The following is a 26908-nucleotide window of genomic DNA, read 5'->3' on the forward strand; positions in this document are numbered from 1 at the left end:
AATAGGTTGATGAAAACCGTACTAATTACGGGAAAACCGGAGTAGTTGGCAGGTATGTGATAGTCATGGAAATAAAGAAAATGCATTGAATGCGTGGCCTTTGCATCCTTTGATTAGTCAGTCTGTGGCCCTCAGTGGAAAAAGGAGAGATGTGAAACACAAAAGGGAAGCGAACCATTCAAAGTTAGTGATGTACTGGTAGTTGCTCTGGCTGCAGATGTCAATGATCTTGGTAAGCAGTTCATCCCTGTAGGTGGTTCCCTCCGCTTTGTCCACGTGGAGCATCAGTTTCTTCACAATCTCCATCAAGTTCTTCTTGGAGACCTGCAAGTGGAAGACACGGCATCACTGATAGAAGAGCGAGACGACTTACCTGCTTTCCCAGGTTCTGTCACACACCATGCCATAGAGGAGGTCCAAAGCTCTCAGGCGGATTGACTCATCCTTGTCATCCAGACACTGGAGGATGAGGTCCTTGTGACTCTGCACTGACTTGGGGTGGGTCTTCAGGATTTTGGACATGGCCAAAAGGCCCAGGTACTTCACTGAATGAACATAAGTCACACACACGCTGGCTGAGTGGTACTTCCAAACCAGGACAAAGACTGTTGCTACGTATAGATACCGTAAATGCTCGAATTATAGCCAGGGGCGTTTCTTCACCAAAACCGCAGAAAGAACAGGGCTTTAATTAAAAGGAAAATGTAGCTCCCTCATTTATTAACAAATATATTGAACAACTACTGTTGTAAAAGCAATAAGGAGCAAACTGTGGAGTCAGCAATAATAGCACTAATGAGTCATTTGTGAACAACAGTGCATCAAACGCATGACCCTCACACTTATTTGAAAGCAAATGATATTTCACTCGTAGAGTTCATCCAAACTACATCAGTTAGTTGGTTGCCCACAGCCACAGCTGTTCATGTCAATGTGTTTTTGACCTGGTCCTAATTAGACTCCAGTGGTTGTTAGCTTTTTCAGATAACTAGAGACTTGGCGGTCACTTCAATCGAGGCAATAATTGGCAGCATTTACGGTAGTTACCTATGTCAATTAAAATGATTCTACAATTTACTTCTAGGGATGCACGATATGAGGAAATTAGGACGTCACACTGATCAAATTAAAGAAAAAGCTCCAATAACTGAAGAAAACCCCTTCGTGTGGGATTTCTTCACTGTTTCAGGGAAGACTTTTTGCAAACATTCTGTGTGAAATGTAAAAAAGTTTTGCTTCAACACATCAAATATTATCAGTCATCTGAAATGCCAGCATCACTAACGATTTAACACATCTGACCTTACTGTCCATCTAAAATGCCAGCATCACTTCAACAGTGTTTACCCCTTAAACCTTATCAGCAATCTGAAATACCTGCATCCCTACAACAGTGTTTAACACATCAAACCTTATCAGCCATCAGAAATGCCAGCATCACTACAACAGTGGAAAAACTTATTGGGGTGTTACCATTTAGTGGTCAATTGTACGGAATATGTACTTCACTGTGCAACCTACTAATAAAAGTCTCAATCAATCAATCAATCAATCAAACACATGAAACCTTATGCAATGACAAAATGACTCCCAATACCTCCATTGTTAGTTAAAAGTTAAAATACCAATGATTGTCACACACACACACAAGGTGTGGTGAAATGATTCTCTGCATTTGACCCATCACCCTTGATCACCCCCTGGGAGGTGAGGGGAGCAGTGAGCAGCAGCTGTGGCCACGCCCGGGAATCATTTTTGGTGATTTCTACAACAGTGTTTAACACATGAAACCTTATGCAATGATGAAATGACTCCCAATACCTCCATTGTTAGCTGACGTTTGCTAGTGTTAATTCACGAGTTAGAATGCATAAAAAAGAACACTCCTTGTCCTTACATAAGGATTGTAAATGTTAGGCACAATTTGAAAAAGTGCAGTCCCCCTTTAAATGTGAACGTAAAAAACATGACATTATTTTTAAATAAATGATTGGTATTGGGCTTAACAAGCAGGAAGTTATCTGTATCGGCTTAAAAAGAATTATCGTGCATCCCTATTTGCGTCACTTACTTAAGAACTGCACAATCTGGCTGTGGAGTATTTGACATACTTTCATGCAAGTACAAGTACAAGTATTATGACATTAAGTCAGGTGTAAATAACAAAGGAAAAGAACAAAGACAATGGACAGGACACAAAGATGTAGGCACAGGACAGAACACACATTGGACCTGTAGTTTCATTTCGCTGTCGTATCCTTTTTTACTTCTTAACTTCTGAAAGGTGCTGAATCACGACATTACGGTGCTCTTTCTGCCAGGCAGAGATGAATGCCTCTCAAATTCAGAATCAATAAGTGTGTGTGTGTGTGTGTGTGTGGTGACTTTGGCTTGAAAGTGAGGCTGCAGTGAATACATCACAGCGATGACCAGCGATCTTCAAAACTACTTACGACTGTGACAAAGTAGCTTTGTCTAATTGTGTCTAAATGGGACACTCCAATCGTACTCTGAGAGCTCAACAATATACAGTGGAACCTCCATCAACAAACTTCATTGGTTCAAAAATGGAAGAGTTCCTACAGTGAAGCAGAGTTCCTCATAAGAAACAATATGAGGAGAGACCCGCCACCCGACGGAGGAAACTCATTTGGGCCGTTTGTACCCGTGATCATGTCCTTTCGGTCATAACCCAAAGCTCATGACCACCAGTGAGGATAGGGATGTAGATCGACCGGTAAATTGAGACCTTTGCCTTTTGGTTTAGATCTTTCTTCACCATGACATACCGACACGGGGTCCGCATCACTGCACCGATCCGCCTGTCGATCTCACGACCTACTCTTCCCTCACTCGTGAACAAGAGGTACTTGAACTCCTCCCCAACCCAGAGATGGCACTCCACTCTTTTCCAGGTGACAAAGGGCAGCTCGAGCATAGTCTAACCCTCACTGGAAACATGTCCGACTTACTGCTGGCATTGCAAACCGAACTATGGCACTGATCATACAGGGAGCAGACCACCATCAGGCGGTCTGATACCTCAAACTTTCTGAGCACTCTCCACAAGACTTCCCGAGAGACACAGTTGAATGCCTTCTCCAAGTCCACTAAACACATGTAGACTGGTTGGGCAAACTCCCAAGGAGCCTGCCGAGAGTATAGAGTTGGTCCACAGTTCCACAACCAAGGCGAAAACCACACTGCTCCGCCTGAATCCAAAGTCTGATTATCCGGCGTAGCCTCCTTTCCAGTACACCTGAATAGACCTTACCGAAAAGGCTAAGGAGTGGGATCCCACAATAATTAGAACACACCCTCAAGTTCCCCTTTTTAAATAGGAGGACCCACCAGCCCAGTCTGCCAATCCAGAGGCACCGCCACCGATGTCCATGCAATGTTGCAGTCTTGTCAACCACGACAGCCCCACAGCATCCAGAGCCTTAATAATAATATTAAATACTTTTTTATATATATATATATTGTCGGAGGCAGATATTTACATATATCCGAATTTAAGTTGTACTTCTTTCATTTCTTAGTCATATTTGAAAACAGCTCGTGTTTTCCATTTCTTCTCTTAATGCTCTGTCAGCAAATATACTATGTGTGATAACCTTGAGTTCTTTGGAATGTATTATGACTAGGGAGACGTTGTGCTTGTATTATGGCTAGGGAGGGGGAAGGAAAGAGGGGTTTTTGGCGTTGGGAAGACAGACCATTTTGGGAGGCGCAATAGAATGTTCTAGGGTTGGACTGGTCTCAAAATGTATATTGGCAAAGCTTTGAAAATATACAACAAAATACCTATTCTGTCTCTGGTGGTTTTTCAACTCAGCTTTAAGTGTCGTAAAGAGCTTGGGAGCGAATTGTGACTTGAATTCCCTGGGAGGAACAACTGGTCCAAAACGCAACATATATATATATATATATATATATATATATCTAACCAATATAACTCTTCATTATCAAGACAATACAACGACGGCAAGCTTAACTGTCAACACACACACACACACACACACACACACACACACACACACACACACACACACACACACACACACACACACACACACACACACACACACACACACACACACACACACACACACACACACACACACAGAGAGAGAAAAGTATCTTTGGTGCTCTCAAAAATGTTAACAACCATGTTGCAACAATCATAAAAATAGTAAAATCCTTTTTAGCTTGCTTAAATGTTTGTTGCATGCAACGCAACAAGAGGAGACGACGGCAGAGACCCGAGGCAGACAGCTCTAAAAGTACGTAAACCGAAAAGTTTGCAAATAGAGGGGTTTTCAATTGAGGTTCCACTGTACTAATATTGCCATTAATCATCATGACACTGCACTGTCCCTGCTGCCAAGATGTGCACTCTCCATGAACACAGATTGCTTGAGCATAAGTGAGAAGTTAAAGGTGCACAGGCTGCTCTATTCACACTAAAAGACGGGAGGCTGGACCAATTGGGCACTTGGGTCAAATTCTTGCACCATCTTGAAGCTAGTTGACTGGTACCCAACTTACAAAGTGGTGTATAACTTCTTTGTATTAGCCTTCAAACAGGTCTTGTTATGACACAACTCAGCAGTTACTTTGGACCAACTGGTGCAGCCCACCTCACACGTTCACGGTCTACTCTAGACACAACTATCTAATCATGGAGGGGATCCAGACAACTCGAATGGCTTCTTTTCAAACAACAAATGCTAACCTACCAATATGGAACAAAAAAGTGTTCTTATTAGAGATCGACTGATATTTTTTTTTCATGGCCAAAACCGATAGTGATCATTAGTAGTCAGGGAGGCCGATAACTGATATTTGGAGTTGATATCAATTTGCAGTAAAATATATTGAAACATGAATAGTATGTGTTAGTAGACAGTTGGACAAGGCTTTAAGTTTAAAAAAAAAAAAAAAAAAAAAGTTTTACAGAAACGTCGGACCACTAGTAGCATAATGTTTTATGCGGCATGAAAGTTGTGGTTAAAAACATCAGGCGATACCACAGACACCTTTATAACATGTGTCTAAGAGGAGCATCCACATTTGCATTTCAAAATATGGGAAATCTCCTGAGAGAATTGGTAAAAATATGGGATTTCTCTCCATCACAATAACTCGCCATCTACTTAATTTTATAACAGTTTATTTACTTAATACCTTGTAAGGTTTCCTCGTGAAATATTGCAAACATTTAAACCTAAACATTTCTGGGCTCCTTCAAGTAGCTTAAAGTTGAGACACTTTTCAAGCTGGCTGACATTTCTTCCTGGATGTTACAGAAAGTATGAGAATGTGTGAGCTGCTGCCTGCTTTTGTTTACGTGTATAATAAGTCTCCTATTTGTCATCCATCTCTGTCGTGTTGTTTGATGGAATCATGAACATGAAACACTTCTTTAATGAGCCCACCGGGTGTTATGGGCGGAGGTTTGTCGTGCGAAAAATCGCTGCAGTAGCGAAAATAAAAATAAAAAATAAACGCCAGAAAAGAAGGACAAAAACTGGATTTCCTGACAAAGGTTTTGACAGGTAAGCAGAGGAGATATTGTAAGTGACATTAGGGAGGACGTGGGGGCGTACCGGAGAAGAATTCTCACAAATCCTCTAATAAATGCCTTGTCAGATATCAAAACTAGCAGTATTTGGGGAGAATTTTTGACTAGAGTAATTTTATTCTTAAATGATTTTTTTTTTTTTTTTTTTTTAAAAGGAACTTTTGTAATGCAGGGCAAACAGGCTCATACTTATTACTAGGGGTGCAGGAAAAAATGGATTCATATCAAAATTGTGATTCTAAATCACTAAATCATCTTCAAAAAACTAATTTAGAGAAATACTTATTTTATTTTATTAAGAAAAAAATGCTGATATAGGCTCCAGCACCCCCTGCGACCCCGAAAGGGACAAGCGGTAGAAAATGGATGGATGGATGATTTCTTTTTAAATACGTTTTTAAGCCATGTCCATGCAAGAATCGATTTTGAAACAAATTGTCACTCCAGGAATCGGAATCGGATCAAATCGTTAGGTGCCCAAAGATTCACACCCATTTTTTGTCACAATCTAGTTTACAAATGTATTTTTGCTAGTATCTGCTGATGTACCGGTAGTACTGTTGTAGTTTAAATTCAAATAAATAAATACTGATATACAGCACAGGCCAAAAGTTTGGACACACCTTCTCATTTCAATGCGTTTTCTTTATTTTCATGACTATTTACATTGTAGATTGTCACATCAAAACTATGACACCTGTGAAGTGAAAACCCTTTCAGGTGACTACCTCTTGAAGCCCATGGAGAGAATGCCAAGAGTGTGCAAAGCAGTAATCAGAGCAAAGGGTGGCTATTTTGAAGAAACTAGAATATAAAACATGTTTTCAGTTATTTCACCTTTTTTTTGTTAAGTACATAACTCCACATGTGTTCATTCATAGTTTTGACGTGACACCTACAATGTAAATAGTCATGAAAATAAAGAAAAGGCATTGACTGAGAAGGTGTGTCCAAACTTTTGGCTTGTACTGTACGTCAAAAGGCCAAATATCAGCACCAATAATCGGTCGATCTCTAGTCCTTCTATCCGAGGGGCAAATTAAGTAATCCAGTCTTGAAGCAAAATAGAGTGCAGCACTTGGTTGCAACCAGCAGAGGCTCTGTTGACTCAGTCTCAACTGCTGTCTAACGAGGAACAACATTTCATTTATCAGCTACCTGCACTATGGCATTATTCTTCTCCATGAGTTGAGAACATCTGATCATAAGTACATTCAATCAAATGCCCATCCTCATGAATGAATAATGACTCCCTCAGGGGTTGATGTGAGTCCCCCCACGAGTGAAAAAGTGAGGTTCGAGTTATCCGGAGCCAGGGGCTCTGAGGGATCCTCTAAAAAGGGCAGTGGACTGTGGTCCAGAGTGAAAAACACGCAGACAATGAGAAAATGACACACTGCAGGCATTGACAGAGGGCTCACAGTTCTGGTCAGAGTCTTCGATCAGGATTCGCAGTTTCTGCACACAGAGCTGCAAGAGAAGGAACACAAAAGAGGAGTTGTTAACCGCGGCGTACATCTTCCCACGCCGGCTGTATTTGCACCCCTCAAAGGGAAACAAATACAGGACAAATTGATGATAAGTAAAGCGGCGATGCAAACATGAACAGCTGTTGTGACAGCTTTGAAAGGACAGACTGGAGGACAAAAAAGAAAGAAAAGCAGTAAAACATGCATGACTATTTCAGCGGAAAAGAAAAGGGCGAGCAAAGAAGCGTACCTGGATACTAGCACTGTGATTGGGCATCCCAGACGACAAGGAAATCAACACTGCAAAACATGGCAGAGAAAAACGAGCTGTTATGGATTTGACAGATTAAATATGCCTTCAAATGTGCACAATTAGCAGATTAAACATTTAAAAAGATCACTCTATTTCACAACACACAATTATGTTTGCATTGTAAACACACACACACTAATGTATTTTAAATAGTGCTGTGAAACGATTAATTTTTCTAATCAGATTAATCACACACTTAAATCATGATTAATCACGATTAACCACACACTTTAAATTGTGATTAATCACACACTTTAAATCATGATTAATCACGATTAACCACACACTTTAAATCGTGATTCATCACGATTAATTGCAGTATATGACCTGTATTGTATTATAATGTAAGTATTTATTTTGGATATGTTTTTATTTTTTTTAAAAAAGAGAAAAAAACAAAAACAAATGAGGAATGAAAAGAAAATAACATTGTGATGTTTCCAACATTTATACAGTTACTATTAGAGGTGGGTGAACTACGTAATTGAGTTTTAGATGCATTGCAATACGTTCATGAACGATTATAAAATCGATTAGTAAACGTCAATAGTCGATTTAATAATTGTAAATAAAGTAATGCAGACAGTTGGAAAATTTGTCTGACTGCAGCAGGCCACCTCACTTAGAGATCCGACTACCTTTTTTATTTTAAGGCACTTTCCAGTTTTGCACACATTTAATATAACATAACAAATTAATTAATTTAACTGTTCCTTATTACAAATGCACCGTTTTTAAAAGTTGCAAGTGACAAATGTGTTTTTAGTGAAAGGGAAAAAAAATGTAAACGTGATTCGATATACATGAATTAAAGATGCATCAATAATCAATTTTTAATCGTAATCGAATCGTTAGGTGCACAAAGAGTCCCACCTCTAGTTACAATGTTTACATCAAATGGTCACATTTTCACATTCTAACACGTCCGAAAAGGAGCCGGAAGAAGCGGAGCATAATAAATCAAACCCCTTTTCTGTCTAGACATCATTTCTAACAGCATTTTTCACTCCCTATTTCAATCTTTAACACAACAACAACAACAACTGACTAAATAAATAACTATCAATACAGTTCACATGAATAGATAGTTACATTTCAAAAACTTTCTAAGTTTTATTTAAAGTACCGTCTGGGTTAATTTTGAAGTGAAATAAAGGTAGGAGCATGCATGCACGCTTACAAAATAAGCATTTATACATGACTTAGGCAATAATGTTTGTCCATTAATCGCAGGAGTTAATGCATTAAATTTGAAATCATATCATGACAGTAAAAATATCGTTATGATAATTCTTTTGTATCAATCTATTAAATATTAATAAACTAAATAAATAAACAAAAATACTTTTTAAAATTCTCAATCAAATCAGGGTACTGACCTGCAATAACCGTGTTCACACACTCGTACAGCAAAGACATGGCAGAGGTACTGCAAGAGAGAGTGGTGAAGAGAGAAGGATTATAATACTTGTATATTCATGTGTACGTTGGAGACCTACAGAGCAAAAATAGGAAGATTTCATCTCACCTGTGAATCAGGTTTGTAAGAGGCTCGATCAACTTCTTCCCCAAACGAGGCTCAAGTGGTGTGAGCGCACCAAACTGTTCAAACAGAGTGGATCACTTATGGGCACAACACTTTGTTTTTTTACATATAAATGATGTATGATATGCAATAACAAAATAAAACCCTCAAGAAAAAAATGTTATGCTACAATGTTACAGAGGAAGCTGTGGACATGTGTTGTAGTTCTGTTAACTTCATTATCACCACAAGCGCAATGAAACTATTATCTATTGGTTTTTTCTCAAGCTGATACTGACAATGTCCTGCTTCTCAGGACCACTACCAATCACTTCAATTCATCTTGAATATACTTGAAATCTAAATGTAACTGTAGTTTGTGCAAATCTGACTTCGGGGCAGCTTCTTTAACAGAAAGCATCTTCGCATGCTTTCCAAACACCGTTGTAACAATGCTGGTGTTTCATGTGGCTGATAAGGTTTGATGTGTTGACGCTTGATGTTTTTAACCTTCCTCACAGAATGTTTCCAGAACATTTGGCATAGAAATCACACAAAAAGTCTCCCTCAGAAAAAGTAAAGAAGTCCCACATGATCGTCGCCATGTTTGTTTACTATGAGCTAAGGGGAAGTTTTAGATGAGCCGATCAGGAGAAATGGAGCGCTTGATTTGCTCACCCTAACCCAGTCATCTGGCCCCATTGGAGCATTCTTTTAAATGTCTTATCTGAGATATTTCTTATGTTCACAAATGTATCTGTATGGCGTGATCAATCCTTATCGAGAACTACTGCACAGTGACTTCCTGTTCAGTGCAGAGCAATCTTCAAAATAAAAGCATGGCACGTTCTACATTCTACAACAGCAACCAACAAGAAGAGTTGTGCATGTCCGAAAGCTTTATTATCTCTGACAAGAAGTTGTGTATCTGGTGGGTTAGTTAGCAACATAACTCAAAAAGTAACAGGAGAATTATGATTAAATCAATGGGATAAGGAACAATTGATTCGAGTTTGGATGTTATCCGGATCACCATCTGGATTTGAGAATTTTTCAAAGGATTCTTTACTATTGAGTAGAGATGGGTACCAAATCCAGTACTTTTTTGGCACCGACCGAATCCCGCCGGTCCTTCCAGGCACCGAATCACGTAAAATCCAACGGTGCCATGTTTCAGTGCCTGGGTCGCGCGTGACGTTACGCCACTCTTCGGTCATTTGGAAATCACTCCAGCAGCACTGAGAGCGGACTCAGCCAAACTACCTCTAGGTAATATTGCAATTTTCAACGCCAAGAAAGAAATGTATTACAAAAAACATAACTTAATTAAGGCTCTGTTTTATCCAAAAATGTGCTAGCTTGGCTTTGCTATTGACATGCTAATGATTAGCAATTTTACATGGTAATGTCAACACCTTCAAGTTTGTTCATGAAAACTACAACCAAGATGCACGTTACAATCAAACAGCCGGTGCTTCCATCCATCCATCCATTTTCTACCGCTTATTCCCTTCGGGGTTGCGGGGGGCGCTGGAGCCTATCTCAGCTACAATCGGGCGGAAGGCGGGGTGCACCCTGGACAAGTCGCCACTTCATCGCAGGGCCAACACAGATAGACAGACAACATTCACACTCACATTCACACACTAGGGACCATTTAGTGTTGCCAATCAACCTATCTCCAGGTGCATGTCTTTGGAGGTGGGAGGAAGCCGGAGTACCCGGAGGGAACCCACGCAGTCACGGGGAGAACATGCAAACTCCACACAGAAAGATCCCCAGGCCGGGATTGAACTCACGACTACTCACAGGACCTTATTGTGAGGCAGATGCACTAACCCCTCTTCCACCGTGCTGCCCTCAGCCGGTGCGTAATAAGTACAATATTTACACTACTAACACATTGTAGGGCGCAACAAACAGCAAAGAATGAACAGCCCAACATACCATAAAATATACACTATTGTCATATAATGTCTTTAACATCATACAAGCAAATTAGATTCAGAAATGTGATATTGAAACAAGACATAACTGGACAGCAGTTATCATAATTAGCTCATTTTTAAAACGTTGCAATAAAAAATGAGATGTTATTGTCAAAAACAATAATTATTAACACACACTAAGTACCAAAAATTGGTACTGTTGAGTACCGGTATCGACTTCAGGTACCGGGAATCTCTATTGTATCGGTTCAAATGTGAACGGTAACCATCCCTACAACTGGGAGTGCTTTTCTCATTGTTATTGTAGCCATACAGCCAAATAAATAAATAAGATTAGATAAGAGTATTAAATATTATATGACAAGACAATAATCAATCAAATCTAAATAAAACATATGAAGGGAAAACATGTCTGCTATAGGTTGAAAAATCCTTTATCATCACCTCATGTCTAACATTACAAGTAAATGGTTTCAGTCATGTCAAAAACCGCTTATGTGGATTTGAATCAGCCAATCTAAGGGATGTCAACTTAAACGGGTTCCACTGTTTAATGCAGGTCATCAACATGTGTGTTGTTGTTGCTGCTCTGGTAGCCTAGACTATCGGGGCAGTGTGTGTGTGTGTCTTGTTGACTCACCAACTTAATGATCTTAATAAGAACCCAGTTGTTAGTGGAGGAGGTCATGAGCTTGAAGAAGAGCGGTGCCAGAGACAGGTAGTTCTTGGGATTCCTGCGGGCCAGCTCACAGATGACGTTGACCGCAGCTGACTGCACGCCTAAAGTGGAGAAACAAACATGAAGCATGCCAATGTCACAATAGTCATTCTATTTTGGAGTTTTATCTCTGATACCTGGATCTGGGTCCTCAAGTTTCTCCTTCAGTCTGGGGAAGGCAGGGCGGAGGGACTCGGGGTACTTGAGAAAGACCTTGTACATGATGAGCACCGCTTTCTTTCTGATGTAGGGTTTAGTGTGGGACATCTGTCGAACAGGAAGGACCACAAAACTGGTTGAAAAACAACAGCCTCGTTGCCACCAGTTTGGTTCAGATTGACAAGGCTTGTGGTTCAGTACTCTGGTTCAGACTAGGTTGCGTGATAGAGACGTTATACAATATAAATAATATCAATTCGATGCGATCTTCATATCGTGATAATGCATGTTGATGACACATTCTAGCTGTGTCCCACAAATTTGACTGCGACAAGCAAACAAGCGTCCTGATGTCCCTCCACATTGCAGCTTCTTATTCACTAATCCTCGCCTCCGTGGCAAGAAACTCTGTTTCTTACAATTATCATTATCACTGGAGGACGAGGAATACCGTAGCTAAACATGCTACACGACACATCGTAGGAGGATACTCAAAGCAGAGCTAGCTGCTAAGCTAAAGCTCTTAAATGTAAACAGGGGTGGGCGGATCCATAAAAAATATCAACAGTAACACAGAGTATAGTATCAGTATTGGTCGATACTACAGTGATTAGTTTGATCTTTTTTAAATAATCACAAAATACATTTGTGTCGTTTTTGTTGGTTAACAAACTTAAGAAAAAAGAGCTGATGGTAGTTTTTGCCTTAGTTATTTTACTCTAATAACTATTATAAATGTATGTTATAAAAGAGAACAAGGAATGTATTTAAATATATTTTTTGTCAGATTACAATTGGGATTAGGGATGGGTACCGTTCACATTGGAACCGTACATACGGTACCATTTCCCAGTACCTGGAAATCAATGCTGGTACTCAATGGTACCAATTTTCGGTACTTTTGTGGGTTTCAATAAACACTAATAATTTCTGATAATAAAATATTTTTTTATTGCAACGTTTAAAAATGATGTGATTATGATAACTGCTGTCCAGTTTGCTATATCTTCTTTTATTACACATTTCTGAGTCTATGATATTAAGTTGCAATTACAGTTGCAAGTCTAAGACGTCAGATGGCAGTAGTTTATGGTGTGTTTTGTTTTTTGTTGTGCCCTAAAAAGTCTTAATACTCTAGGTATTGCACTTATTACACACCAGCGGTTTGATTGTAGCGTGCTTCTTAGTTGTAGTTTTCATTAACAAATTTGGAGGCGTGGAAACCACCATGTCAAATCCCTAATAGTAATCAGTAGCACGTCATTAGCAAAGCAAATGTATATCAGCATCAAACCAGCGCACTTTTAGGAAAGTGGAGGCTATGTTTATTTCGGGTCAATTTCTTTGTGAGCATTGAAAATTGCAACATGACAGACAAAAAGCAGGGTTTTGACAGAATAATACAACTGGACATGAGGCAATATGTTACAATATATGTCAGCAGCTAAATGATGAGCCTTTTGAAATGGTTGTATATCATTTACATACCAAATAATTAATTGTAATATTGTCAGCGCAAGAGGCTGTGTTGCAATATAGGTTTTAGGCCACATTGCTCAAGTTGTTGACCAATCAATGAGGAGGAGCACGTTTAGCACCGCCTGTGCACGAGCCAACAACACGAGAAGAAAAGGCTGCTGAAAAACGTTCCAAACTGAAGCGAACCGTGCTGGCTGGTGGAAACAAGGCTAATGTGCAGAAAGGGAATGTTGGCTAACCAGCGTCATGATGTCATTGGCCAGGTCCCGGGCCAGGTCAGGGGTCACAAAGCAGGAGAGGCCAGTGAGGGCAACACCTGTGTCGTACTGGTTGGGACTGCTGAGATCCTGCGGGCGCCACAGAAAGGCAAGTTGAGCGGTCACGAGGAAGAAAAGAGCATCTGAGAAGCAGCGGAGCTTACCTTTCGGATTTGATTAGTGGTCAGCATGATGACATCGGTGCTCTCGTGAAAGCACTGCGAGGCTGCCAGGTAGCCAATCCTCTGCCAGCACAACAGAACTTACATTTTGGACCCAAGACTTTTAGTGCAGTACCACAAAAGTACAAGCATTTGCAGCACAAAAAGAGCAAACATGATCAACATAACACAGGGGTGTCCACATGTTTTCCACTGAGGGCTGCAAACTAAAAAAATGAAGGAATGTCTGTGCCATTTTGATATTTGTCATCAACCAATACAATATCATGTAACCCTTAGGCTATCCTCAATTTTGGTGAATGTTAAAGCTCCCAGGGACCCAAAAGGGTCTCATTCATTAAAGTGTTAAAAAAAAATATATATATATATTTTTTTTTACTTTCAAGATTAAATATCTATAAATCAACTTCAGAACTATCCATTGCCATAAAGCTTTTAACAATGAATGGCAAAAACATCCATCCATCCATTTCCTACCGCTTATTCCCTTCGGGGGCGCTGGAGCCTCTCTCATATTTTCTCCAAAACATTTTTCAAAAAGGAATATTTGATGAAGTAGTTGGAGCCCTAAAAAGGCAAATAGTTCATAACAACATTGCTTTTGATGTATTGTTTTTTTGAACAATGACAGTATAAAACATCTGACCAAAGGTCCCAGGGATCCTAAAGGGCCACCACTCATAAAAGTGTTAAAAATAAGTCATACAGTGTTTCCCACACATTCATTTATTTGTGGCGGCCCGCCACGAAAGAATTACGTCCGCCACAAATGGATTTTTCGGCTTTTGACTCGCTCGACCACTCATAAAAGCAATGGGACTCTGTCTGTGAATGTACCTTGTAGTTACAACTCCGGTGCAGTAGGTGGCGGTAGCCTACTATGCATTGCAACTCCCACAATAGCACTTAATTCACCTGGTGGGCCAGAAAAGAAGAAGAAGAAGAAGAAGACGGCGGAGTAAAAGAACGGACCGACCGGATCAAAATACGAGGGTAATATAGGTTGTAGGTAGATAAGTTATAGCTGCATCGCTCGCGGCTCGTCATATATTTAACGTTAATCCGCGATTTCACCGAGCGTTTCACTCACGGTGAGCAGCCTGACGCTGCTTCATTAACACCGCCGCTGTTGTCACGTCACGTGTTACCATACCGACGAGCTAACGTGTCCAAGTTACAACACTGTTGTCAATAAACACACGTGGAGACGGTGCTTCAGATACTGCATTAATAATGAAGCTAAATTGTCCACTGTCCACTGCAGCATGTGAATGCAATGAAAAGAATAAAATCTGAGCCAACCAGCTGTTAAAATGTTGTCCAGGTTAATGTTTTGGCCATTAAAGGTTTAAAGTATGTTTAATACATATAGTTAATATTGATAACAAGTTAAAGGTGTTTAATGACAATACAAGCATGTTTAACACATATAGTTAATATTGTTAACAAGTTAAAGGTGTTTAAAGATAATACAAGCATGTTTAACACATATAGTTAATATTGTTAACAAGTTAAAGGTGTTTAAAAATAATACAAGCATGTTTAACACATATAGATTCCTTTCTTTCATGAAGACAAGAATATAAGTTGGTGTATTACCTGATTCTGATGACTTGCATTGATAGGAATCAGACAGTAGTGCTGATAACGTCCGCATTTTCGAATGGAGGAGAAAAAAAATCCTCCTTTCTGTCCAATACCACATGAAAGTGGTTGGTTTTTGGCATCTTATTTGTCCAGCTTCTGTACTCCTTTGTATACACTTTACAAGAAATACATTGTCGGCAAACTCCGTAGCTTGCTAGCTTGTGCACGCCAGCTTTCTGAGACTCTTGTTTTGTTAGCGCAACTGTGCAGTTGGTCTTTGGAGTTTTGACGACAGGTACGGCGCCAGAGTCTGTTGAAATAAAGTGTTTCTCGCCTTCCTGTCGGTAATTGTAATGAGCTAAATATGTACATAAAGTGTTGTACTTATATTCCAACTCCGCGTTCTTCTTGGTCATCGCCGCTGCCGCCGTCACCCCCCGCCCCCCGACCACACCACCACAAATAGATGCCTGTCCTGTGGGAAACACTGTCATATATCAAGCTAATACATGGCACCTATTATACCAAGGTGTATGACGCAATATTGGTACTATGTGAACGGTGTCAACAGTCTCCATCTAACTTAATGCAAAGCTTTTGGCTGTGCAGCTATTGGACTGAAATAAATATATTATTTTATATTATTAATGCTTAAATCCTAGATCACCTTCAGATAAATCCCATTAGACAATTGCATTATTTTTTAGCAATGACAGTATTTAAGTAAAAAAAACTGCCTGTTTGGCATATTGTGTTATTAGAGTCAATATTGCAACTTTTTCTTGTTACAATACACTCTTTGATGTTTTTGATGTAACAGTATGTTTAAAATGCTAGCTGCGGGCCACACTTTGGACACCCCCGACATAACAGAATGCAATTCAGTGACGATTCTAAGATGCATATTAAAAGCTCAGTGGCCTAGTGGTTAGAGTGTCCGCCCTGAGATGGGTAGGTTGTGAGTTCAAACCCCGGCCGAGTCATACCAAAGACTATAAAAATGGGAGCCATTACCTCCCTGCTTGGCACTCAGCATCACTCAGCTGCTGCTCACTGCTCCCCTCACCTCCCAGGGGGTGATCAAGGGTGATGGGTCAAATGCAGAGAATAATTTCCCCACACCTAGTGTGTGTGTGACAATCACTGGTACTTGAACTTTAAAAGAGGTGATCACCTTGTAGGTGAACTTGGAGGAGCTCATGACCTCCACGATGTTGAAGGCGGCCCAGCTGACATCGTAACCCAGCATCTGAAGCTGCGGGGCAGAAGCAGGAGGACGTGAGCCACTTCATTGACAGAGTCCAGACACAGAACATGAAGCAGGGAAGAGCTTACGTAGGTGAGCTTGCACACGGCGTTGGCTTTGACGGCGATGTTGTCCTGCTTGAGCTCCTGTTTGATCTCGTCGATGCAGGTGGAGATGTACTTGGCCTGAGGGCACACAAAAGGGCAAATCAGATCAGATTAGGCAGTACTGCTGCCACCTGGCATTAACAGCCACAACCACAATTGTAAAGCAAAGGTCCTTGTTCTGCTTTTTTCCAACTAAATGATGTCTTTAGCTCAGGAACTTGCAATACAAGAACACTTTCACTTGCACTTCCTTTCTCATTTCATAGGCCCGGATCGATAGTTGAAAAATCAAATAAAGATAAAAAATGAACGTGATAACTTCGCCAGCATTGATACATTACCATATCCATTTGGGTTTTTTTGTCGCTTCCAATCAATGTGCAAGAGGGTTCACTCTGTGCAGGGTTTCCCTTACATTTAATTGATCGTGGTGCCCCGACAGGGCAAAATAAAAGCCGCCATACCAAAAAAAAAAAAGTGTTTTCTCCATGAAAACACATTTAAGTGATATATGTTATGACTGGATTAGGGCTGCAACAACTAATCGATTAAATCGATTATAAAAATAGTTGCCGATTAATTTAGTCATCGATTCGTTGGAACTATGCTATGCGTGGAGGCTTTTTTCTTTTTTTTAATTATTATTATATATATTTTTTTAAATAAACCTTTATTTATAAACTGCAACATTTACAAACAGCTGAGAAACAATAATCAAAATAAGTACAAAAACAGTACAAAACAGCGCCAGGGCGGCGCTGAGGCTACGTCTCATGAGGTGGAGGTAAGCTAGCCAATGATGTGTCATGTACAGTTCACGTCTCCTTTGTGGAAACATTCGAAAAATGGCGCAGGAAAACAGTACGGATAGTTCAGCGGAAAAACATCTTGAGGTTATTGCTTCAATGGAGAAAAGTGTACCACCTAAGTCGTCAAAAGTGTGGGAACACTTCACTTTAAAGACGTCAAATAAGAGCGTTTCCTGCAAAATGGCACGGAAGTACAACATTGCTTCAGGAGCAGCTGAAGAGGAAACATGTTGGAGCCATGGATGAAGGGAAGAACTGAAAAGGAAACATGTTGGAGCCATGGATGAAGGGAAGAACTGAAAAGGAAACATGTTGGAGCCATGGATGAAGGGAAGAACTGAAAAGGAAACATGTTGGAGCCATGGATGAAGGGAAGAACTGAAAAGGAAACATGTTGGAGCCATGGATGAAGGGAAGAACTGAAAAGGAAACATGTTGGAGCCATGGATGAAGGGAAGAACTGAAAAGGAAACATGTTGGAGCCATGGATGAAGGGAAGAACTCACGGTACGTAACTTTTTAAGTCCATAGTGGCAACAGGCATTCATGAGTTCAGCTTTTTTGTGAGTAACATTAACGTTATGCTTTTGTTGCAACGCGGGGCTGATAATGTGTCTCCGGCACATTTGACTCTGTTTTGAGAGAGAAAACGCACGGTTACCAATTTAGAAATAAACGTAAAGGACAGAAATATCTCAGGTTGGTTTCATAATGGATCAATGTAGCCGGGCCCAATAAATCTATATAAATATATTTAGATTTGAGTGACACTTTAGTATAACTAAACGTTATGAAGGTGCTGGAATATTTCATGCTATTATTCAGAGGCAGCCTAAAATGAATCCTTTATTATTCACAACAGAAACGTGTACAATATCTGATCCAGTTCTGATCTGAAGAGTTACATTTCTGTGTTATTATTGCTGTATGCTGCATCCCCAATGTCCACAACATGGTGCCAGTATGCTGGGTTTTTTCAATGAAATACTGGAAAGGATAGAAATGTAGTTTGTCTCTTTTATCCGTTTATTAATCGAAGTAATAATCGACAGATTAATCGATTATCAAATGAATCGTTAGTTGCAGCCCTAGACTGGATATATATAGCCTATTATTTGAGCACTATAGACTGGTGATGTACTGAGAATTCTGCCACCGAAAAAATACTGTGATCAACAAAACAGCACTGCCGAAACACCTTGTTGTGATGACGTAAGCAGTACGCATGCAGGATGTCTGAGATGTGGACGTACTTTAATATATCCTAAATGTATTAAAGCAGCACTAAGTCATTTTTCAAACTTCATAAAATATTTCCCTAACTTTTGGGATGATACATTGACTTACAACTAGTTGAATGACACCTCTGTCATGGCCAGAGGAGGTCTGTATCGCTCTCACTGGCACTTAGCAACTTTGAACCCTGCCACACTAAAAACTACAAATGTGCTGACTTGCTTTACGACATCTGTCACTGCCCCTTTCCCCATTCTTGCAAAGACGGAAGTCGATGTGAACGCCTACGTGCAATTACTGCTATCATGGCAGAAGCTGCAAAACAACTACAAAACGAAAAGTTTTGTCTAAAGAAACAAAAAAAAACAGAAAAAGGGAGGCTACCCGGCTAAAAGGACAGTCAAGGATCAACATTGGCTCGGCTTTCACTCGCTGGCGTGAGTTCAAAGATGAGAAGGGATTTCAGACCAATGCTGCCTTGGCTCTGTTCCTGCTGGACTAGTCAGTGGAAAAAGTTTGGACACCCCCGGTTTAAACTGGCCAAAGTTGTTTACGGTAAAAATACAAAATTAAAATTAAAAAATATATACCGGTATATATATATATATATTTGTATTTCGTAACAAATTGGACACATTTTTAATATCTTATGTGTAAAATGTAATGAGACAAATGGTAAATGATCGATTTGGAACCTTATGAATGGAAGTGATTTGGGACCGTGGGTATGTGGCCAACATTCCATCCACCAGTGGAGAGAAGCTCAGCAGGAGCAAACCACAACAAACACTTTAAGCTCCATGACAGCGAGAGGGTGCTGGTCATGTGCGTGTGGTCATGAGACACTGCATTGACAGCGGTGGGGTGTGTGTGTGTGTGTGTGTGTGTGTGTGTGTGTGTGTGTGTGTGTGTGTGTGTGTGTGTGTGTGTTGAGAAAGCACTATCAGCAGACCCACACCATGCTTCCACGTCACATTGTGCTACTATAATGGACAATTCAGAAGCAATTGAAATAAGTCAAATAGCAGACATGGAAGTCCAAGCAAAAGTGAGACTTAAGTAGACAGTTGCAGCTTGAGAGCACAATGAAATATGGAACAAATACAACAAAACTTTTTTTTTTTTTTTTTTTTTAATGCTAATAAATATTTCAAAAAAAGAAAGCACAATGAGGGAGAAAAATGAAAAAACCATAATTATTGCGGTCCATTGGCCCTCAAGTTGGACAATTGTAACCAGCAACTTTTGCTGGAGCTCTGTTATGTTTGTGCTTTTTCTTTGGCTTTTTTGCCACACTTACTCCAAAAGAAGGATCATCTTCAACAAAAAGAATAGAAACATTTTATACAGCCGTCCTTATGTGAGTGCAACGTGAAGAAAAAAAGATGGCTGACACAAGACAGATACATTCATGTCAATTATGCTGTGAAAGAAAGCACATGTTTGGGTGTGATCATAGATGACAAAATCAACTGGAAATCTCATCTAAAAATATACGACATAACGTGGCAAGAAATATTCCAATAATGAATCAAGCAAAACATGTTCTGGACTAAAAATGACTTCATTACTGCACTGCTGGCTCGTGTTACATATCTGAGTTACTGTGCAGGAATATGGGAACCGCTTCATTCTCTAACAGTGTTAGAAAAAAGGTCAGTTAGAATAATACTGTACATCATGTTGGATATAGAGAACACTCAAACCCAAACTATGTATTGAATCAAAAATATGGAAATCCAGTGATTTGGTGCTTTTGCAAGCAGCTTCAATGATGCACAAAGTACAACAATTCTTCTCAACAACAAAGAAATATAACCTTAGGGAAAAATGTAACCTAAGACATTTGTATGCACGCACAACACTTAAAACCTTTACTATATCAGTGTGTGGAATGGATGAATAAACAATGTCCCGTTAAGGAAACTGTTCAAACTCAATGTGTTTACAAAGAACATGGAAGAAGAATCCTGATAAAAATGTGACATTTTATTGAAAAATGAGATCATCTTAATTATCTCATATATTTAACTATTTATTAAGAATTGTACTATTTATTGTTTATGGATTTAAATTGTGTACACATTGAGAACAGGAAGCCAACAAATGTGTTCGTACTTTCTATGAAATGGAAAAGGGAAATGGTTAGATAAGTTTGCTTCTTCCTACTCCTTTTCGGACAATGCTGTAATAGGAAAATGGAAATATGTGATGTATCATATTCATATTGTAACTGTATGCATGTTGGAAATAAACTATTATTTGATTTAACAGACTACTCAACGCAGGGTGAATATTGACATTACTTCCCAGCAGTTTCCATGTACAACAGGTTGCAACAAATAGTATAAATAATTCTTCCAATCAACGCCCTACCAATAATTATACTATTTACTTCAATGGCAATATTTTGACTGGAGCTGTGCGATATGGCTGAAAACTATCACAATAAAAGTGTTTCACGTCGGTATAAATCAATCATTATTCAAATGTTCATGACCTATTGAAAATAAGGACAAAGAGAAAAGTATATTAAATGTAAACATTTGTATTCAAAAAGTAACCTTCCTGTGATTACAAACTCAGATATCAAGGAAGAAAGGAAAGGAAATGTCAACACAAGCATGGAAAACAAACTTCTAAAATCACATTCAACACTTAGCAATAGTCTCTTAAAACGAAGGTGCAAAAGTAAGGAATATGTAAGAAAAGCTTAATAAAGTGCAAAGTGTGAAAATGTAAACATAGAGAAACTGGAGTGGAACTATTTTCTGCAGGTTTAGGGTCAGCTGTGCTCTAAAGGGTGAGCACGGCCAAGGGGGTGTGGTATTACTTGCATAATATCCAGACCACATTGGTCTGACTACGGTCCTTTTTTTTTTTATCCCAAAAAGCTGCCATACTGTCGAGGTGACTTTTCCTCTTTTCACCTGCCAGACAACAAGATGGCGCAACCAAACCTGATCATTGATACTGTTAGCGTCTCACTCCCACTGAACACTTCCTGCATTGCTGCGTTCACGCAACCAACCTTGCATCTTTCCACAAAAAACAAAACAAGTGTTTTATTGAACGCATTTTTTGTTTGTTTTTATCGCGATACATATTGATATTTTGACCCTAAAACTGGTTTGTTTTGTTTGACAGGTCATATGGGGAAAGTTGCTGAGCAATCATTGAAATGGATTAAGTTTGACCTCAGCAGTTCCACTGAGGAAGTGCGGGCCACACACAACACATGAATATTTCAACAAACTGATCCCTGTTGGCAAGGTAACCATCACCTTATCTGGGCTCTCAAGCTTGGGTTACCACTGGGCTGGATGGAAACGTCAAGCATTGATGACCTGAAACAATGTCACTCAAAGATACTTCTGGAATTGGGAACATGAAGTTTGGAGGTGTGTGAGATGATCACACGCACACACACACTGCCTCTGAATTTCACACTTCCACAAGTGTACACACAACCTGGACTACTACTTGCCATGGAGTCTTGGCACCTCAGCTACTCAAACACAGAAAGGCTCACAGCACAGGTGTCAAATTTGCAGCCCAGGGACCAGATCTGACCCTCCACACCATTTCATGTGGCCTGCAAAATCTCTTCTTCCTAAATGTATTCAACAAATGACATGTACTGTCTTTTAAACTTGATCTAATATTACATTTCAAACATGTTTTTGTTCCAATCAAAATAAGTACTTGAATATCGGCTAGACTCAAGCTATTGGTGCACTGCCAAAATGATTTTTAAGGTAAAAAAATGGAAGCTCAGTTGCCAAAAGGTTACCGTAAATAAAAAGAAAACTGTGGTTTTGTTTTTATATTTCTCAGAGAGAGAGATGTTTTTATAATATATATATACATATATATATATATATATATAAAATTTTCTACCGCTTGTCCCTTTCAGGGTGCTGGAGCCTATCCCAGAAGGCGGGGTACACCCTGGACAAGTCACTACCTCATCACAGGGCCAACACGGATGTACAACATTCACATACTAGGACCATTTAGTGTTGCCAATCAAGCTATCCCAGGTATATATACATATCATATAATTTATACTGGCTTACCGTATGGATCATTACTTATGTCAGTGCTTCTAAATCCTTTTCTGGTAAGCCCCCGAGGGAGAAGAAAACATTTTGCGCCCCCCCCCCACCCAGTCTGATCTCTGCCGTGACTATAAATAGTATAATTTTTCTATAAAATTGTTTTAAGTACGCCTCTGTAGAAAATTGTATTCTTATTAACATTAAAAAAAAAGATGGACACCAAATAATAACGTTATTAATAGTGTTTTTTAGTCTGTAACAGAAAAGATTTAAAGTGCATCAATTTGCCTGAAATTAAAATAAAAATGTAATCATTATTTAAACTATGAACATTTTTGACCAACTTGAACTATTGGATACTAAAAAATGTTTGAATAAACTCAAAAAATAATAATAAATTATAATTGATTGAACTATATATATATATATATATATATATATATATATATATATATATATATATATATATATAACACTTTAACGTACAAAAAAATAAATACAGAATTGTGCTAATTCTTTTTTTTTATACATAAATCAAAATGGGTAAGTCAGGATGAATATCTACAATGAGCATGTTTTGTAGTGAGCAGCTTTTCCAAGTGTGATACTGATAAAGCATGTAAGCCCCACTACTTGAGAAGCACTGGTTTGTTAAGAATTGATGTTAAAAATGGATTACTGGGGGGAAAAACCCCCAACCTGAAGCAATATTTGGTCCATAGAGGCTTCATTAAAGTAACCACCTTTGATGACGTCACCACTAAGCTCTGACGTAGAACGTACACAAATGTACTGTTTGGAGATCTTAACATGTTTTCTAAGTAACTTACCATTTTTAAATGACCTTTTGTGTAACATTTAAGCATACATCCATTGAGTCCAACAACTATGGTGCACTAAAACACATGACAAACTGAAATTAATAGTATCAAATTTGTCCTGATAAAAGATGCTGAATGTGGTGTATATGTCCCTAAAAGATAAAAGATGCTGAATGTGGGGTATATGTCCCTAAAAGATAAAAGATGCTGAATGTGGGGTATATGTCCCTAAAAGATGCAAGATGCTGAATGTGGGGTATATAAAAAGCAAACTGGCCGGCATGCATAAAACGGCAATGACAATCGTAGGGAGGAAAGAATATGAGCCTATACAGAGCATCTATGAGCAGGCAGTTAGGAAAAAAGATAAGAAAATTATTTCCAACTCACAACACCCACTCTTCCCTGAATATGGAACCCTGCCATCAGGGAGAAGACTCCGGGTCCCACTATGCAAATCTAACCGCCTTAAATTATCATTTGTCCCAGCCTCCATTAAGCTGACCAACAATGTGCAATAGAATGTTAATACATAGGTTAGGACTTTTTAGCACATAGCACTTTAGCACACAGCACTTTATCCATGAGCTCCAGTGCAATGCACACTGGTACTTTATCTTTATCTCCATACTGTAGATTTTATGCCTACCGTACATCAAAGTGCCACCTATGTCTATCAAGCTCCATGTTCTGATGTTTAAATGTTAGTTGTATGGTTGTGGTTGTGTCTGTGCTTGTGTTTTTGTTCTGTTGTTTTGGGGTATGTTAAGAAAGCAATGATGCACTGTGCCCAAGACAAATTTCCCCGCGGGGACAATAAAGTTGACCCTTGAACCTTGAACCTTGATATGTCCCTAAAAGATAAAAGATGCTGAATGTGGGGTGCATGTCCCTAAAAGATAAAAGATGCTGAAATGTGGGGTATATGTCCCTAAAAGATAAAAGATGCTGAATGTGGGGTATATGTCCCTAAACTAACACCCTCCCCCTTCCACATCCCCGGATTGTAAATGATCAAATGTAAATAATCAAACATAAGATACTTTTTCTTATGCTTTCTGATCTCTCTCTCTATGTCCACTACTTGTTGTACATATCCTACCAAGTCACACCTACACTGTTTCAATGTCCATTTCTCTGATGATGCAATTGTTGATGACTGAAGTGATGATAACAACCAAACCTAAACCCCCCGCCCCGGATTGTAAATAATGTAAATAATTCAATGTATATACTCTGATGATCATCTTGTGTGATGATGATTGTATATATCTGTATCATGTGGACCCCGACTTAAACAAGTGTAAAAACTTATTGTGGTGTTATCATTTAGTGGTCAATATGTACTGTACTGTGCAATCTACTAATAAAAGTTTCAATCAATCAATCATTTAGTGGTGAATAGTAGGGAATATGTACTGTACTGTGCAATCTACTAATAAAATAGAATATGTACTGTACTGTGCAATCTACTAATAAAATAGAATATGTACTGTACTGTGCAATCTACTAATAAAATAGAATATGTACTGTACTTTGCAATCTACTAATGAAAGTTTCAATCAATCAATGAATGTTGATGATGATGCCCATCTTCCTCTAGCTCGCTGTCATTTATGCTAACTTCTGAGCACCTGTCAGGTGGAGTCGGCTCCATTGAAAGCAGGAGTGGTAGTTTAATGAAGACTTTTTGTGTTAAAAAAGGAGTTCTGTGGGCTAAGCTAAGCGTGCTGAGCTAGCGGGGATGCTAGCTTTAGCCTGACAGCATGCTAGCTAGTTTAGCCTGACTAAATGTGACAAGTGGAAGAAAATAATGACATTTGTGTTGACTTTCAGGTGGAACTTTAGAAGAAGAAGAAGCAAGAAAGGGCGTGTTTACCTCATCTTCCTTGTGGTTCCTGATGCCACGTACTAAATCCTGCAGGTTTTTATCGAACATGCGATCAATGCTGCCTTTGACGATCTTTAACGCCATGATTGACGGCTGATAAACTTGCACGCCTTTCGTCCTTTCGTCTCTCGTCCACCCGGGAGCCGCAGCTGGGTCGAGCGAGCCCGGGCTGCTGCTGAAGCTGAGGCCGGAGACGGAGCGTCCTGAGCGGCGAAAACATTCAAGTTGGCAGAGCTCGATGGAGGAAATGGCCGACAAAATGGCGTCTGCTCAAGTCAGCTGACTGGACCTTTACACTCACCAATTAAAGGTACACACACACCCGGAAAAATACTCTATATTACCACACAAACTACTCAGTATTACCACACAAACTACTCTATATTACCACACAAACTACTCTATATTACCACACAAACTACTCAATATTACCGCACAAACTACTCAATATTACCACACAAACTACTGACTATTAGCACACACCCTGCAAACTACTCAATATTATCACACAAACTACTCAGTATTACCACACAAACTACTCAATATTAGCACACACCCTGAAAACTACTCAATAGTACCACACAAACTACTCAATATTAGCACACACCCTGAAAAATACTCTATATTACCACACAAACTACTCAGTATTACCGCACAAACTACTCTATATTACCACACAAACTACTCTATATTACCACACAAACTACTCAATATTACCACACAAACTACTGACTATTAGCACACACCCTGCAAACTACTCAATATTATCACACAAACTACTCAATATTACCACACACCCTGCAAACTACTCAATATTACCACAAACTACTCAGTATTACCGCACAAACTACTCAATATTACCACACAAACTACTGACTATTAGCACACACCCTGCAAACTCCATCCATCCATCCATCTTCTTCCGCTTATCCAAGGTCGGGTCGCGGGGGCAGCAGCCTAAGCAGGGAAGCCCAGACTTCCCTCTTCCCAGCCACTTCGTCCAGCTCCTCCCGGGGGATCCCGAGGCGTTCCCAGGCCAGCCGGGAGACATAGTCTTCCCAACGTGTCCTGGGTCTTCCCCGCGGCCTCCTACCGGTCGGACGTGCCCTAAACACCTCCCTAGGGAGGCGTTCGGGTGGCATCCTGACCAGATGCCCGAACCACCTCATCTGGCTCCTCTCCATGTGGAGGATCAGCGGCTTTACTTTGAGCTCCTCCCGGATGACAGAGCTTCTCACCCTATCTCTAAGGGAGAGCCCCGCCACCCGGCGGAGGAAACTCATTTGGGCCGCTTGTACCCGTGATCTTGTCCTTTCGGTCATAACCCAAAGCTCATGACCATAGGTGAGGATGGGAACGTAGATCGACCGGTAAATTGAGAGCTTTGCCTTCCGGCTCAGCTCCTTCTTCACCACAACGGATCGATACAGCGTCCGCATTACTGAAGACGCCGCACCGATCCGCCTGTCGATCTCACGATCCACTCTTCCCTCACTCGTGAACAAGACTCCG

The 26908-nt window shown here is 39.8% G+C and overlaps 1 protein-coding gene across 7 annotated transcripts in view; it reads right to left on the minus strand.

Annotated features, from left to right (window-relative positions):
- Positions 1-25655, minus strand: part of ap3d1 (adaptor related protein complex 3 subunit delta 1) — a 66824-nt gene extending 41169 nt beyond the window's left edge. For all 7 annotated transcript variants that reach the window (XM_061976240.1, XM_061976242.1, XM_061976239.1 and 4 more), the window contains exons 1-13: positions 25385-25655; positions 16561-16656; positions 16400-16480; positions 13621-13701; positions 13439-13546; positions 11699-11828; positions 11484-11623; positions 8898-8971; positions 8749-8798; positions 7307-7356; positions 7009-7057; positions 400-545; positions 176-324 (exon numbers count right to left, since the gene is read on the minus strand). In XM_061976240.1, coding sequence (XP_061832224.1) covers positions 176-324; positions 400-545; positions 7009-7057; positions 7307-7356; positions 8749-8798; positions 8898-8971; positions 11484-11623; positions 11699-11828; positions 13439-13546; positions 13621-13701; positions 16400-16480; positions 16561-16656; positions 25385-25480 — 1250 coding nt within the window. In that variant the 5' untranslated portion in view covers positions 25481-25655. The remainder of the gene's footprint in view (positions 1-175; positions 325-399; positions 546-7008; positions 7058-7306; positions 7357-8748; positions 8799-8897; positions 8972-11483; positions 11624-11698; positions 11829-13438; positions 13547-13620; positions 13702-16399; positions 16481-16560; positions 16657-25384) is intronic.
- Between the last annotated feature and the right edge of the window lie 1253 nt (positions 25656-26908).

This window comes from Nerophis lumbriciformis, linkage group LG14 (assembly GCF_033978685.3).
Source record: "Nerophis lumbriciformis linkage group LG14, RoL_Nlum_v2.1, whole genome shotgun sequence".
Classification (NCBI taxonomy): Eukaryota; Metazoa; Chordata; class Actinopteri; order Syngnathiformes; family Syngnathidae; genus Nerophis; species Nerophis lumbriciformis.